A 16506-nucleotide genomic window follows, 5' to 3' on the forward strand; every position below is an offset into this window, starting at 1 on the left:
CTTAACACAAATACAAGTTCTATTTACAACTAAAGCTACAAACTTTCATTCAATCAAACAACTATGAACATAAAATTGATCAAACAAAGTAATGGAACCCTAAGCTAGAGATCTTGGATCCTTTTCACACTAGTTATGAGATTACAAAGCTAGAAAGCTTGAATCTTTGGTGTCTTTGAAGATCTTGAAGCATAAAGCTTAGATCTTCAAGTAATATGAAGATCACAAACACAAGTTTTGATCTTTATAATAAAATAACAAGATCATAAGTTAGAAAACTTAGATCTAACAAAAGTAATGAAGATTCCAAGCTAGAAAGCTTGAATCTTGATTGTTCTTGAAGATCCTTGAAGCATGAAGCTAGATCTTCAAGTTACATGAAGACTACAAACACAAGTTTGAATCTTTACAACAAAATAAAGAGATTAAAAGCTAAAAAGATCTAGATCTACAAAATAAGTGAAGATTCAAAGCTAGAAAACTTGAATCTTCCATGTTCTTGAAGGATTCAAATCCATGTTTGAATCTACAAGATATAACAAGATCAAAAAGCTAAAGAGCTTGATCTTCTAATGATGATGATGTCGTGACCATAAGAAGAAAAAGAAGAAGAAAAAGAAGAAGAAGAAGAAGAAGAAGAAGAAAATCAAGAAACTTACAAGTTTTAGACTAGAGAGAAAATAAATGAACAAGTGTGTGTAAATTGTGAATGAAAGCAAGTGTGAATTGTGAGGAAATAGCTTAGTATTTATAGAGAGTGAGGGTGAGGGTGAGGGTGGGTGGTGGTGGCCGTAGGTGGTAATGGGGGACAAGGGGGACAACTTTTTGCTTTATGGTTAATGGTTGTCTAAAGTTGGTGCTTATGCTAGGATCCCATGCAACATTAAGGATAATGCTTAACAAAAATGCTAGTATGTTCTCTCTAATAAATGAGCATTTGTCTTACATATTATTGGGTCACTAGTCATTAATAATTGGACTAATTAAATAGTCCACTAGCTAGAGTAGTGTGGGCTAAAGTCCAACAATGTAGAAAGTCCAACAAGACTAACTAGTGTGTTCTAGTAAATTACTAAGCGTAATTAAGCATCCAAAAACCCAAGTAATTGTTATTATAAAATAACAATTAGTATTTCGTAGTCATAATATTCCGATTATGACCAAAGTTAGACGTGTACCGACAAACATAGCTCGTTCTAGACGTTAAGTGACACTAATGGTCGTAAAAGCTTCCGGGGATCAAGTTAAGTAACCTACGTACTTAAATACATGTTCTAACATATAAACGAAAGTAATCTACATGTAGTAAGATCCCAGAGTATAATAAAGCACAGTACGCACAAATACGCAGTTTCATGAAAGCACAAAGCACGAAAGGAAGTCGAAAAAGTCGGGTCATTACATTTATACAGATGGGGCGTCAAGTGAGGAAGGAGCCGGCATAGGTTTACTCCTAGTAACCCCAAACGGGGAAGAAATAACTTATGCCATCCGACTGAAATTTGCCGCCTCAAATAATGAAGCCGAGTACGAGGCACTATTAGCAGGCATACACCTAGCAAAAAGAATCGACGTGCAACGGCTCACGGCTTACGTTGACTCGCAACTCGTAGCAAGCCAGTTAAACGGTAGTTTCGAAGCAAGAGACGCATCGATGTAAAAATACTTAGAGCTTGCAAAATCGCTGGTTCAAAACTTTGTGGCATTTGAAATTACACAAATACCCCTCAACCGTAACAAAAAAGCAGATGCTTTAAGCAAACTTGCCTCCCTGCTATACGATCACTTCAGCAAAAAGGTCATGGTGCAAGTACTGGAACAAAAATCAACCGACGAAGATACCCTCATGGAAATAATCACGGAAGACGAAGATTGTTGGATGACACCCTTCATACGATACCTCACCAACGGCACCCTTCCTGAAGACAAACTACAAGCTCGTAGGATTCGGAGGCGTGCACCAATGTATCACTTCAAAGATGGCATCGTGTATAGAAAATCATTCACCGAGCCATACTTGAGATGTGTCGGACCGACGCAGGCCAAATAAATCATATAAGAAATGAACGAAGGAGCCTGCTCGACACACTTCGGCTACAGAACGATAGTCAGCAGGATCAAGAGAATGGGTTATTTCTGGCCACACATGTACCGCGACACATACGATCTGATCGTAAACTGCGAGGCGTGTCAAATACACGCCCACGTCAATAGATCCCCTCAGCGTAACATGATCCCAATACACGCCACTTGGCCATTTTTCAAGTGGGGGATCGACATCGTTGGTCCATTACCAAGAGGTGTCGGAAATGTTAAGTTCTTAGTCGTCGCAATTGATTACTTTAAAAAATGGGTCGAAGCAAGACCATTAAGCACGATTACCAGAAGGAAAATCTTAACCTTCGTATGGGAGGATATCGTTTGTCGTTTCGGATTACCACGCAAAATAGTCAGCGACAACGGAACACAATTTAAACATAATCCTTTTAAACACTGGTACGCAGACATGGACATTCAACAATCGTTCACTTCCGTGGCATATCCACAGGCCAACGGACAGGTCGAGGTCACTAACAGGGATATAGTAGCACGAATAAAGGCCTGGCTAGGAAAACACCGACCAGGATGGGTGGACGAACTTCAACATGTACTTTGGGCACATCGGACAACACCGAAAGACAGTACAAACGAAACCCCGTTCAGCCTGGTATACGGCACTGAAGCGGTCATCTCGACTGAAATCCTTGTCCCAACCAAACGAATAACAATGTTCGATGAACAACAAAATGACGAAACATTGCGAGAAAATCTAGATGCCCTGGAAGAGCGTCGGACAATAGCACACATCCGGTAGGCCAAAAGAAGCAAAAAATTGCAAACTATTATGACAAAAAAGTCAAACCATTAAACTTTCAACTACACGACCTAGTGTTAGGAAGTAATGAAGCCAGCCGACAACAGTACATCGGAAAACTAGGCCCACGATGGGAAGGACCTTACAGGGTTGTCGGCATAACCGACTATGGCGCATATCACCTGGAGACACCAGACAGAATCCCAGTACAACGACCTTGGCACACCTTCCATTTAAAAAAATATCATGTGTAGTCTACCTGTGACTGGGAGGACTGATCACCCACCCGGACAGCAGAAGAATCGCACACTTATGTATCAAAAATTATTTCTAAGTATGAGTCATCAATAAAATTACATTTTATATACTTGTACTCTGTAGCAACTCTGGATATGACACAAACACAATCAAAAGTATTTTGGCATATTTCAGACCTACCGCCAGAAGAAATGCCTTCTAGATTTCGTTGGTAGGAGGATACCCCTTGAAGAACCTTCTCGGATAATGAGGGTATCCTGCCACGTTATTGACGGTCCGATTTTACCGTATAAACAACTCGACCATACTCACGTGTAGTCTAGATATCTACGTTATTGTCATGACACAGCAAATAAATCACACATAAATAAACTTACACACAAGACATAACAAAATGTAAAGGAATTACATTAATAACGAACGAAAAACACAACCGAGTGCATATCTCTACGGTTGGTAGTTTACAATATCCTCCATGGATGTGTTCTCATCCCTACAAATCCTATCCAATTCTTCAAAGCTAATCTGGCCAAGAGCCTCGTGCGCTCGTTGGCAATCTTGAACACAAGTAGCGCTTAAGTCGTTCTTCATCTTTTGTGCAGCACTACCGGCCGGCAAGAAACACTGCACTCGCGTTAGCACCTCAAAAGTGGTTAAATTTTTGATAGCCTCGATAAAGGCATTGAATGGCCGATGAACAATGGAGGACTCCAGTAGGCGGGAAAAAAGTACGGGTATACCATGTTGCAGGCGGGTAAGTTCACCCAACTTTGCCGAAACTTTCTCTGATAGTTTCTTATTATCATCCGAGAGAAGGATGACCGTTTCCTGCTCCCGGGCCAGTGCTTCCTTCGAAGCTTCCAAGGCCTCCCGGGAAACCCGTAACTCATCCCGGGAGGAGTCCAAGACTTCCTTTGCCGACGCCAGCTCCCTCTAGAGGCGGGTATTAGTCCCCGACAACTCCGCCACACGCCGATTGTCATTTTCAAACATCACACAATGATCGTGAATACGACGAGCATCAGCTCGATTGAATACCAAGATAAATTGACGTCATGGGAATGGAACTCGAACTTGACGGAGGTCTTTTGTGCTTATTGTGCAAAACTCAAGCTAATTCTTACTCACATTTATTCTTTGTTTGATAGCTCGCAGGTATGGACAAAGGTATAAGAACATTCGTAATATTATTGCTCCTATTGCAAATACAGACATAGCTCGCGTTGTTATTGCAAAGCCCATGTATCCTGCTATAGTTATTTGTGGCAATTTATTTTACTGAGATTAAAGATCTTATCTTTGAAGTTCAAGAACTGGACACATGAGCTGATCATGAAGAATTTATGGCAAATAGATAAGATGATTGAGTTTTTGTCCTTTAGTTATTTTATTTGTATAATTTGTGTTTACGAGTTTAGAATGAAAACAAATGAGATTTACTTATTTTGTGCTCCCGAATTGAAGAGTTATGAAATAACGTGATAGTTATATTACTTCTTTTTTGAAAAAAAGCTTAATTAAATTAAGAGCTGCAAGCAATAGAAACAAGCCTGGGAAAACATAACTCCTACAAACAAACCGAAACAGCACCTAAAGTGTCAATAGCTCTAGGGTCCGAGTTCCAAGCCGTCCATTCCAGGAACTACAACATCAGCCATCGGCTCACTGAGCACAGTATCCGCTCCACCAATAACTTCCGTGACTGGGTCAGACACAACAACACCAGTAATACCAACCACATTAGCCACAACTGCCACATCAACCACGTTATCCTCACCATCGTCGCCCTGAAAATAGTTGACATAAGAATTAAAACACTTGATCACTTAAACAACAAAGTAATAATACCATCTTTTTTATAAAAGTAAGTATTACTTGATCAACTGCAACATCAGCTACTGTTGGCGCATCATCGTCACCTAATTTCACTAGTGGCTCCTCATCATCCACTCCCAAAGTACATCTTGTTTGACTATTGCATAATGACATTAGAGAAGTTATTAGGTTGCAATTGAAAAGCATTATAAGGCATGAAAATACATGATAAAATGTGAATTCACCTTAAGGGATGAATGTAAGGAATACAACAAGAAGAAATTTGTGGTATAAATATCTTACGCTGGACGAAACTCGAGGCCATTGACAATAAGGCCGGGCAGGGTTCCTTCGTAACTTATGAATTTTAAATTAACAAAAAGACAATCATCTTGATCAAGTTCACGATTCAAGTCAAATTTCGACACTTGAACTTCCATCCATCCATCTTCCCTTTCTTTCGGAACCCGAGTATGATTGTATAAATTCCATGGTTTTGGGGTTGTAAGATAAATAATTTCAGGCTCTTTGTTCTCGCTGTGGAGTAGATCTCGTACTTTGACCGGACAATGCATCCCTTGAGATTCATTTGAGAGCTTGAAGACAAGGAAACAAATATACTCTGTATCGCGTGACAACTTTTGACTTTCAATTTCGAAGTTGATATAAAATACTTTTTGTGGCAGCAGCTCAACTACCTCTTGAAAGCTGCATATATGATACATCATGTGATTACAAATTTATTAAAATCATCTGTTGACATGCAGGGCCGTCTCATTACTTTGAAAGGCCCTGTACGGGATATTAAATGGGCCTTCATAAAAAATTAAAATTTTAACATCCTCATCATCACGTTTTATCAAATGCCTCAATTTTCGTGTCCGCTTAATACAAATAAGTGATCACACACCCAGTTTTTTATCCCGTTTAATAAAACGACCCGTATTCAAAATTTTGGGCCCTGTACGATTGGCCTACTCGCACACCCTCTGAGACGCCCATGTTGACATGTCATTGGTAATTTTTTACATAACATATTTCGAAAGTAATACCTGGATTCGGATGATGGCTTTGACTCATAATGCTTCAAATCAGAAAAGTTACTGAAAGCCGCCTTTGCCGAAATCGTGAGTTGTTTCTTTCCATTCACTTTGCTAAGAGAAAATAACTACACAATATATAATGAGATATTGTTATATAACCATAAATAATGTTATAGTTCTCCTACAGATAGATACATATAGATATGTAAAATGGACCTTTTCATTTTCCGCTTCTAGCGTTCGTTGCACATCATCATGATTGATCAAATTCGATTTCAATACCTGATGTACATCTTTTACCTTTTCCATTTCTTCATCCTCCACCTGTATATAAGTTTATGTTCCATGCTATAATTAGAAGTGTAATGTAATATTATCATTAAAGTAATTACCATGCATAAACCTCCATAACTAAATACAAACACAAAAAAAAAAAAAAAAAAAAAAAAAAAAAAAAAAAAAAAAAGAAATCTGAAACGGAACTAAAGAATAAAGCGAAACTTGCTTTATTAAGGGCTCGAAACTCAATGCCTTCAACATAAACAGTATCATCTTCAAAGTAGCATGGAGAAAGACTCTCTATTAGTAACGCGAACTCAACATTATCCTTGTGATTTAAGAATCGGTACAACTCAATCATCATCCACTCTTGGTCTCTTTGTGTTGCAAAATATGAATGTAAGGTTTCGTCATCCTTTGTGTACTTGAGATTAACATATATGGGTTTACTTGAAATGTCTTTTAATCCACAGAATTTAAAGACTAAATGGACCCCATAAACGGCATCCGGCGATAAAAATTGAGGTATTGTCTCGATTTTGATCATCAAGTTTGAAATATCCAACATCTCTGCTACTTTATGAAACCTGCAATAAGATTAGAAAACTTACAGTTATGAATATAAACTCAAAAACGGCTAACAAAATTATAATTCATGGCTCTCCGAAGAGAGGACCCAACAGGGGCGCTCCACAACAGAATACTTATTGAAAAATGAATCAATATAAAATTTCACGACTATAAATAGTTTTGAAGTTAGACATCGAAATATATAATATACGGAGTAGAATACTGATCAAGGGTAAGTGTTTCATGGTTAACTAAACTTTGAGGAACATCTAACCATATGTGAACATAATGCAATTTTATAATAATAGTTAGGGTGTAAACTAATCACTAAGCTACCATCAAAAACTAGCCATGTTTGAAAGTACATGTAACAACAATAATGTATGTAGAAGTGGAGGTGCGAATACACATGTAGAGAAAGGAAAAGAATCTTGATTCTGTAAGAGACCGCCACTTATGTGGAGAATGTTTTCTGTATATAAACTTTGTTGCGGATATCAACTCATTTCTTTCTCCATGACCTTCAAATGAGAGTACCTGTTACAAAAAAAAAAAAAAAAAGAAAAAAAAAATGGTATGAGTACCTAAGTAGTAGACGTGCTTTAGATTTTCGTAAGTAAAGATGTGTTCACTTGAACCAACCAAATTAAAAGCTTGCATATGGAATGCAGAAAACTGAAAACATATAGTCATTGAGAAAGATTGGATTACCATGTTGCCCTGTTGAAGGAGGATTCCCTTAGAGAAGATGTTGTAAAGATTCTCTTTCTTTTCATCAGAGTAGATATCTGGTGAGTTTGATATATGAATTATTTCCTTGTAGTCTTTTGCCAATTTGGGCTCCCATTTTTTATTATCCATCTGTATAAGCATAGAGAAATCATATTAAATTGCCTCTGTATAGGAAGGACATTTTATCGACTTATTCTCATTTTCAATTTGAAGTCCTGATTATCTTTTTAATAATAAAAAAAATATAAATATCCAAAAATAATCATACTTCAAGATTATATCATCCTTATTTATCAAATTTTAACTTTCCCCCTTATTAGAATTTGAACTCGTGACCTTATTTGTACCCATATCAGTATGTTGTAGTTTTTGATTTTAGTCATTAAGAAGACACTTGTGTAAGAAAATGAAAAATTACTTACTTGGAGATCCATGGCTTTCTGAAGTTGTAGTACCACTTCTCGTGCTGTTGGCCGCTTTTCTCTGTTGTTATCTAAACATTGATGAAGAATTTTAAGAAACGTAGCAAGTGAATTCGGTACAATTTGTTCCTTTATACCCTCAAACACTACTATCTCATCAAATATTCCTTCTTCATGGTAACATTTTAATACAGGGCTTACGTTCTGATAATGTCCATCGATCTTTTCACATACTAGTTTTCCACTCAAGATCTCAAGTAAAACCACCCCAAATGAATATATATCTGATTCCTTTGTTAAGATACCAGAACTCAGATACGATGGATCAGTATAACCAGGAGTATCAAAAACATTTTCGATGAGGTAGTTCTTTTCCTGATTTATTGAACTTATTATGGAATACCCAAGACCAGCAATTTTTGCTTTCCAACCATTCATTAGAAGAATGTTAATGCTGTTTATGTTTCTATGTATAATCACCTCTTGTGTTGCACTACCTCCATGAAAGAAATCCAACACGCTTGCCACATCAATGCATATATTAAGCCGTTTTATCCAGTTTAGCTTAACACTGTCTAAGTGACAACTTAGATTTCCCTTGGACGTGTGCTCGTGAACAATAACTTTTTCATTCTTTTCATCGCAGTATCCTACAAGGCCAATGACATTTTTATGTTTATACTCTAAAAGAATTTCAAGTTCTGTTGAAAAGTCAATTCCTCGATACTCATAATGCCTATTAAACCGCTTTGCAGCAACGCTCCTACGTCCATTAGCACGAGTAACTTCTCCCTTGTATACATACCCAAACTCTCCACTTCCAATGATTTTACTGAAGTTTTGTGTGGCAAATTTTATCTCTTCCAGTGAAATTTTTAGGTTAGCCTTGCTGTTTTCCTGTAATGAAATCATTAGACACATCAACTATTTCAAAAATAAAATATAAAAAAGAGAGAGCACCATTATATTAATAGATTGTTGTTGATGCATATCTTGTGTGACATATTTGGTTATTGTTGTGGCGATTTCTAGAGCTTTGAGAAGATCATGCTCGATCTCCCATGTCCAACCATTGTTACTTTATTTAAATTAATATGTAATTTTATACGTTCGATGTTTATTAATAATATTGGTTTACTTTGAATTAATGGTTCTCTTTCGTCTTTGATTATGCTCGTTGTTGTATAAAGATCCTCATATCTGGATCAACGATTAACAAAGTGGTATCAGAGTGTTGGTTGATGATCAGATTGAACGTTTTTCTAGCAAAATCTTTGAGTTGTTAATTTGGTTTTTGAAAAGGTTGGGTTTTAATCAAAAATTTAGAATATTCACAATTAAAATTATTGGGTTGTTTTTCTGTGTCAAAAGTGTTTTGAAAGGTTCCTATCGTAAAGATTTAGGTTTTCCCCTCGAAAACAAAGTTTTAGGCCGATCGAGGTTGATAACCCTAAAACAGCAAGTTTCATATGAAAGCCTATGAAAAACTTCCAACGTGCGTAAGTCTAGTGACCTTCATGCGAACCTTAGTCTTTCATGCAAACCTCTCTTTAGTTTTCCTTCGAGCGAACTTAGTGACTCACGTGCGTAAGACCTTAGACTCTCGTGCGAACCTCTCTCTTTTGTGTGACTAGAAATTCTTGGATTTTAGGAATCTGAGACTTCGTGCCAACCTAAATCACTCTTCCAAGAATCACTCCCTTTCGTGCGGAACACTTTTATAAAACAATAAAATAACAAGTCAACTATACTTATGTATATCCGATTGTACCTGTATGTTACATAGTTAAATATACCTTTTATAGTGTAATGTTAGTTAGCTACTTTCTTTGTATTTCTGTTGTAAACTCTCTGTATATATACCCAGCTTATTTATTAATAAAAATCACGGATTATATTCCTTTATGGTATCAGAGCACTCTTTTATCTCATTCTTGTGTCTTGCCACATTTTTGGGCTCATGCACTTGAACATGCCACATACTTAATATTCTACCATCCAAAGTCATTCACAATCTATCTCCCACACAATTCCTATACTCACGCATTTGGGTATCTTTGCTATCGAATAATTCCATCTACAAAAATAAACAAACTTCAACCTCATTTCACCCCGTGCGTTTTTCTCGGTTTTCCCGCCAACCATCGTGGCTATAAGTATTATGATCTCTCCACTAAAAAGATAATACTCTCTCGACACGTACTATTCGATGAAACATCCTTTCCATTTGCAAAAACTCAAGTCACTACACCTACAACTTAAAAATTTCTCACTGATCCTATTAATCCTCTTTTTATATGAATTTGTTCTCAGGCAAAAATTTGTCTGAGCCTATTTCAGTTCAGCCCATTTCTCCTTCTGGCCCTTTCACCACTCCTCCGGGCACAAACTTTGGGCCTATTCAGTCCACCACCCCACCACTTCTCAGCCCACTTCATTCGCCAACCAATTCAAATTCCAATACTGCACCATCCTCCGACTCGTCTAGTCCATATAATTCCAATACTCCTTCTTTCTCAGTACCTAATTCACAATCTAACTCTGCAACTCCTAATGCTACACACACATCATCTAATACTCCTAGTCTACAGATTGTTCAAACTGAACCACCCATCAGAACCATCACCACAAGAAGCATGACTGGCATTTTAAAACCTCGTGTCCCATTTAATCTTTTTGTCTCGACCTCAACCTTGATCTCACCTTTACCCACTAATCCCAAACAAGCCTTGACCGACCCTAATTGGCACCGTGTTATGACCGATGAATACAAAGCACTAGTTGATAATAAAACAAGGATACTTGTACCTCACCAACCACATATGCATGTTATCCGCTCAATGTTGATTTTTAGACATAAAACAAAATCAGATGGTACTTTTGAACGTTATAAAGCAAGGTTGGTTGGAGATGGCCGTGCATAATAGCTAGGTGTCGATTGTCATGATACATTTAGTCCGGTTGTAAAACCTGCCACTATCCGAACGGTATTAAGCATTACGGTTTCAAATTCATGGCCTATACATCAACTCGATGTGAAAAACGCCTTTTACATGGCTCTTTAAATGAAACCGTGTACATGTATCAGCCCATGGGATTTTGTAACACGCAACATCCAAATCATGTATGTCTCCTAAAGTGTTCTCTTTATGGATTAAAACAAGCTCCACGAGCATGGTACCAAAGATTTACTGATTTTGTCGCCACCATTGGCTTTATTCATAGCAAGTGTGAACACTCCCTTTTCGTGTATCACAAGGATATTGACATTGCTTATTTGCTTATTTATGTTGATGATATAATCTTAACCACTTCTTCCTCGATCCTTCGTGACCACCTTATAAAGCTATTAGCTGAAGAATTTGCTATGAAAGAATTGGGTCCACTTAGTTCTTTCCTTGGTATTTCGGTTACCCGCAATTCTTCGGGTTTGTTTCTAGATCAGCAAGCTTATGCACGGGATATAACTGCGCGTGAAGATTTAGTTCAACACAATCCCTTCAGCACTCCAGTCGACATACTTGGTAAACAAAGTGCTTCTATGGACAAACCTTACTCTAAACTGACACCCTATCGTAGTCTAGCCAGTGCATTACAATACCTAACCTTTACACGACCGGATATCTGTTATGCCTTAAAACAAGTTTGTTTACACATGCACTCGCCTCATGAAGCACAAATACATTCTCTCAAACGTATTATCCGCTATATTAAAGGTACATTATCTCTTGGATTACATATTTTGAAAACAACGAATTCCTCCATCGTATCCTACACCGATGCTGATTGGGCAGATTGCCCCGATACTCGTCGGTCTACTTTTGGGTACTGTGTTTATTTGGGTGATAAGTTAATCTCTTGGTCTTCTAATCTTCAGGAAATCGTGTCAAGATCAAGTGCTAAAGAAGAATATAGGGGTGTTGCCAATGTGGTAGCTGAAACTTGCTGGCTACGCAATTTACTACTAGAACTACATGATCCCATTACCAAAGCAACACTCGTTTTTTGTGACAATGTTAGTGCCATTTACTTATCTGGCAATCCGGTGCAGTATCAAGGGACAAAATACATTGAGTTAGATATTCATTTCATTCGTGAAAAAGTGGCACGTGGACAGGTTCGTGTTATGCATGTCCCAACACAATTTTAGCTGATATCTTCACTAAGAGACTCCCACGTATACTATTCGAGGAATTTTAGTCCCTAAACCCAAAACCCCAAACCCTAAACCCTAAACCCTAAACTCTAAACCGTTCGTGTTAAAAACTCAATCTAAATCCTAAACCTAAACCCTGAATTTCTAAATGCTAATATCTAAACCCTATAAACCCTAGTATCTAAAACATCAACATACGCTCGAAAAACACGATAATTGTTATATATTACTTCTTCGAGCTTTTTCCCGCCAAAATAAAAACATTTATCACAAAGGGTCTTTATTAAATGTTCATATTTTTATCCAATCTATAATGTTCGTGAACAGAGTTTTTTCAAAAAATGAAAAAAAATTGTTTCCCTCCGCTTCCCCCCGATTGGTTACTTCTCCCTTGATCCTACTATATATATATATATATATATACATATATATATATATACATATATATATATATATATATATATATATATATACACACACACACACACACACTAACTAGTTTTATAAGCACGTGCGTTGCATTGAATTTGTATAAATTAGTAGTTGATAACGTTAATATTGATACTTATCAAATGTATAATAAAATTACAATAAATAATCCTTTATTACTGTTACTGATAATATTTGTATCGAAAACATTAGTATTGAATATTAACCCATAGATTATGAGCCCATCTGTTGGAATCATTTTAACTTCAAGTGACAAATAATCGATAATACACCAAACATGAGTCATGAAAAAAAAAAAAAATTAGAACCAATCAATAAGAATAATATTTTGTGTACATCTCTAATTGTATATCTTTTTAGTACAAATTAATTTCATTATGTCAAAATCTTAAACGAAACAGAGTAGTCATACATCTAAATATCTATAAGGATTATCAAATAACCATTTTAACTTCAATTGACAAACATGAGCCCTTGCGTTTATACTATATTCTACGAATATTATATTAACGTAATTTTTTTAACTTTATGCGAAAAATGTAAATTAATTTTTATATTATATAAAATATCATTCATAAATAATATTATAATATTATAGTATTATAATATTAATAAAAATATCTATTTTATAATTTGTATTACAATAAAAAAACATTGTATATAATTTTTAATATATGACCATTATATATATATATATATATATATATATATATATATATATATATATATATATATATATATATATATATATATATATATATATATATTATCAATATTTATATTAAATCAATGCATCGATTTAATATAAATTTAAAGTTAGTATGATATTATCTATTTTGGTATCAAACTAATTTAAACCTAATTATAATAATATTTATTGATTGAAAATGAATACTTCAAATAGTCTCTAAAACAGTTTCATAATAATATATAACATATACGGAGTAATATTATTGATATAATACTAGGTAATAATATATAGCGTTGTTAATATTAATATTATATGGTAATATAATATAATATCTTAGGTAATGAAATAAGTATATAAAATTAAATTAGGAAATCTAATAATTCAATTAATAATAATAAATGGAAATAATTGTGATACCTGATAGGAATAAAGGAGGCGTTGACACGTGACAAGAAATAATCAGGAATTGACACGTAGGATTATTAATAATGTATTGACCAGTATGTAGTAGTTATTATGCTTGAATACTAAGCTGGATGTAGTATAGCCTCAACTTTAAGCGAGGTTCGGAACATTGGATCGAAACCGCTTTCAAGTTTATCTGTGATTCGGTCAAGCCTATAGCTCATACAGAGTATTTAATTATTTTTATGGTCATCTGTCCACACTTTTCTAATAGGGATACCATTTGAGTCGAATTACTCGCGAGCTATTCGAGCTCGACTCGTTAAAAGCTCGATTCGAGCAGAGCCTAAACGAGCTCGAGCCCAAGCTTGAACTTAATTTAAAGCACATTTAGTAAACGAGCTTGATCATAGCTACCACTTCAAGTTCAATTAATATACGAACAAAATTCATATTTAATACTCCATCCGTCCCAAATCTATTGTCCATTATTTCATTTTGAGATGTCTCAAATTAATTGTCCAGATTCTTTTTCAACCAATCAAAAGAGATTATTCTGGAGAGAGAAGATATATTATTGGTGGAGAATGAAGTTAGTGAATTTTCCTAAAACTGCGCGTTTTCTGTCTGGGGACAACAGATTTGGGACGGAGGGAGTATATGTGAATAAATATGTCAATGTATTCGTACGTCGTTAATATTAATATACCTATTACATAGTTAACATAAGTGAAGTCAATTAAAATTTAATTCCAAAGAAGTTAAGCAAAGTCCATTATGCCATTACGAGAAAAAGGTTATTTAAATTAAATGATTTTAATGAAAAAGAAAAATAAAAAAACATGACTACATGACATCGGAATATATTTTGAAAGATACATTCAGTAATTATGTTTTGACCACACATGCATTTGGTCAAAACGTCCTTTTATAAAATATATAAACCCAAAAACTGTTTATGCTTTTCTTCATTTTACTATAGAAAATTTGGATAATAGTTTTGAGATTTATCAAGACTTTAATGAAAGACTTCTTTTAGAACCTGTGTATTTGTAGTTTATATATTAAATAGCTTTAAGTTTTAATATTGACTAACCTGAGCGTATAATGCTTTCTTGAGTTCTTCAATGACAATTTCAATTGTCGGGCGCTGACTTTGTTTTTCCGCTACACATCGATCTGCAATTTTTATAAATGTGTCTAAAGAATCTCGATTGAGTATTTTAGTAAAAATGTTCTCTTCATCACGTTCTTCCTTTATCTTAGGATCTACCATTTCATATATTTTTCCTTCCTTGACATGTCGTCGTGCAACGGGTGCAAGCCCATTGCCATTTTCCTTCAAGTAGATTTGATCATACGCTAACCTCCCACATAACATTTCAAATAAAATTACTCCAAAAGAGTAAATATCTGAAGCTTTCTTCAATCGACCAGTCTTCTCATACTCCGGATCCAAATAGAATGGTGTGCCCGCAATGTTTTTGGTATTAATCGTGCTTGCTGTATGATTTGCTTGGTAAGTTTTAGAGAGCCCAAAGTCAGCAATCATCGCTTCCAACTTCTCATTTAGTAGAACATTCGCGCTTTTCATATCACGGTGTATAATATTTTGTTTGTCGTCGATGCTGGTGTGAATGTAATTCAGCCCACGTGCAATATCAAGGCATAGATTTAATCGTTGCACCCAAGTAAAATTAGTCATCTTACCGGTGGGTCCTAAGTATTCTTCAAGGCTTCCATTAGAAGCAAACTCATAAACAATGATCATGTGTGGACCCTCATCACAATACCCAAGAAGAGTGACTATGTTGGGATGCATACAAGTGGAAAGTGTTTCAATTTCTGCATTGAACACTTGTTTTTCTTGTTTGTCCACTTTATTAATGCTGCGTTTTATAGCTACAACGCTGCGTCTCTTGGGTAAGTCACACTTATTTGTCCCCTCTATGGAAATTTCTTTGGTGTTATCAAAATGTTCAAGTTCTGCTTTGAAAACCTCACCATATCCGCCTGATCCGATGCGGTATATTTCGGCAAAATTTTCAGTGGCAAGCTCTATTTCATGAAGTTTAATCTTCAGGTGGTCCAAGTTCCCCTGCAACACACAAAAAAAAAAAAAAAAATGATAGTCTTAGCACTTTACACATTTACGTTTTAGCAATGAAAAAGAAAAAATATTTCCCTTATTGATCCATTTTAGAACCCTACGTATGGCATTATAAAGTAAAAACTACTATTAATTGGTTTTTTATATTGAATGTACATAAATATATAAGTGTATGATTTTGTGTTCATTTTGCATCATATTAGTGACTTATTGGATGTAATCAACTAGCAATAAATTGAAGATTTAATTTGATACCTAGAATATAAACTTCTATATCAATATTTATACAATAGATAATCACAATATTTGGGAAGTAACAGTTGAAGGTGACAATGTAAGACCCAAATTAATTGAGGGACTAAACTGTTAAGTTCCTAAAAGTTTGAGGGATTTTTTGAAAAGTTTGAAAAGTGGAGGGACCTGCATTGCAAGTTTTGGAAACTTGATTAAATGGCTGGAAATTTAGATAGAGGCTTTCAATATTCGGTTTGAAATCGTTTAACCCGAAAGTCAAACCGAAACCAATCCGTAAAAACTAAATCGAATTTCAAAAACGATTTTCGGATCGATCAAAATCGAAACCGAATTTGTAATTCGATTTTCATTTAGAAAAATTTGAATTCGATTAAACAGAATTCAAAATAATAATATTAACAATTTATGTAATATATTGCCTTTTATTTTATTATTATTAGGCGGTAACTTTTGACGAAAATGTATT

At 35.3% G+C, this 16506-nt stretch overlaps 3 protein-coding genes across 3 annotated transcripts; 1 reads left to right on the forward strand and 2 right to left on the reverse strand.

Moving 5' to 3' along the window:
• Positions 1-4666: 4666 nt before the first annotated feature.
• LOC139876280 (uncharacterized) lies at positions 4667-5537 on the reverse strand. Its single transcript, XM_071863583.1, has 3 exons — positions 5231-5537; positions 4988-5084; positions 4667-4899 (listed from the first exon to the last, which is right to left on the reverse strand). Exons 1-3 carry the CDS (start codon positions 5500-5502, stop codon positions 4720-4722), a joined length of 549 nt encoding a protein of 182 aa, XP_071719684.1. The 5' UTR covers positions 5503-5537; the 3' UTR covers positions 4667-4719.
• A 5449-nt stretch (positions 5538-10986) lies between these two features.
• On the forward strand, positions 10987-12123 carry LOC139876131 (uncharacterized mitochondrial protein AtMg00810-like). The gene has a single exon (XM_071863434.1). The coding sequence runs from the start codon at positions 10987-10989 to the stop codon at positions 12121-12123; it is 1137 nt and encodes a 378-aa protein (XP_071719535.1).
• A 1661-nt stretch (positions 12124-13784) lies between these two features.
• Positions 13785-16211, reverse strand: LOC139876132 (probable receptor-like protein kinase At5g59700). Its single transcript, XM_071863435.1, has 3 exons — positions 16206-16211; positions 14772-15773; positions 13785-13871 (listed from the first exon to the last, which is right to left on the reverse strand). The coding sequence occupies exons 1-3, from the start codon at positions 16209-16211 to the stop codon at positions 13785-13787; spliced, it is 1095 nt and encodes a 364-aa protein (XP_071719536.1).
• Between the last annotated feature and the right edge of the window lie 295 nt (positions 16212-16506).

The sequence above is a fragment of the Rutidosis leptorrhynchoides genome, chromosome 11, assembly GCF_046630445.1.
Source record: "Rutidosis leptorrhynchoides isolate AG116_Rl617_1_P2 chromosome 11, CSIRO_AGI_Rlap_v1, whole genome shotgun sequence".
Lineage (NCBI taxonomy): Eukaryota > Viridiplantae > Streptophyta > Magnoliopsida > Asterales > Asteraceae > Rutidosis > Rutidosis leptorrhynchoides.

Excerpts from the sequence above, each read along its gene's own strand:
- LOC139876280 (XM_071863583.1), bottom strand. The coding sequence starts at position 5,502 with ATGCATTGTCCGGTCAAAGTACGAGATCTACTCCACAGCGAGAACAAA. Across the intron at positions 5,085-5,230 it reads GGCCTCGAGTTTCGTCCAGC|TCAAACAAGATGTACTTTGG; the intron begins GTAAGATATTTA and ends ATTATGCAATAG. Across the intron at positions 4,900-4,987 it reads CTGATGTTGCAGTTGATCAA|GGCGACGATGGTGAGGATAA; the intron begins GTAATACTTACT and ends AACTATTTTCAG.
- LOC139876131 (XM_071863434.1), top strand. The coding sequence starts at position 10,987 with ATGGCCTATACATCAACTCGATGTGAAAAACGCCTTTTACATGGCTCT.
- LOC139876132 (XM_071863435.1), bottom strand. Across the intron at positions 13,872-14,771 it reads AGAAAGCATTATACGCTCAG|ATAAACTTGAAAGCGGTTTC; the intron begins GTTAGTCAATAT and ends ACCGAATCACAG.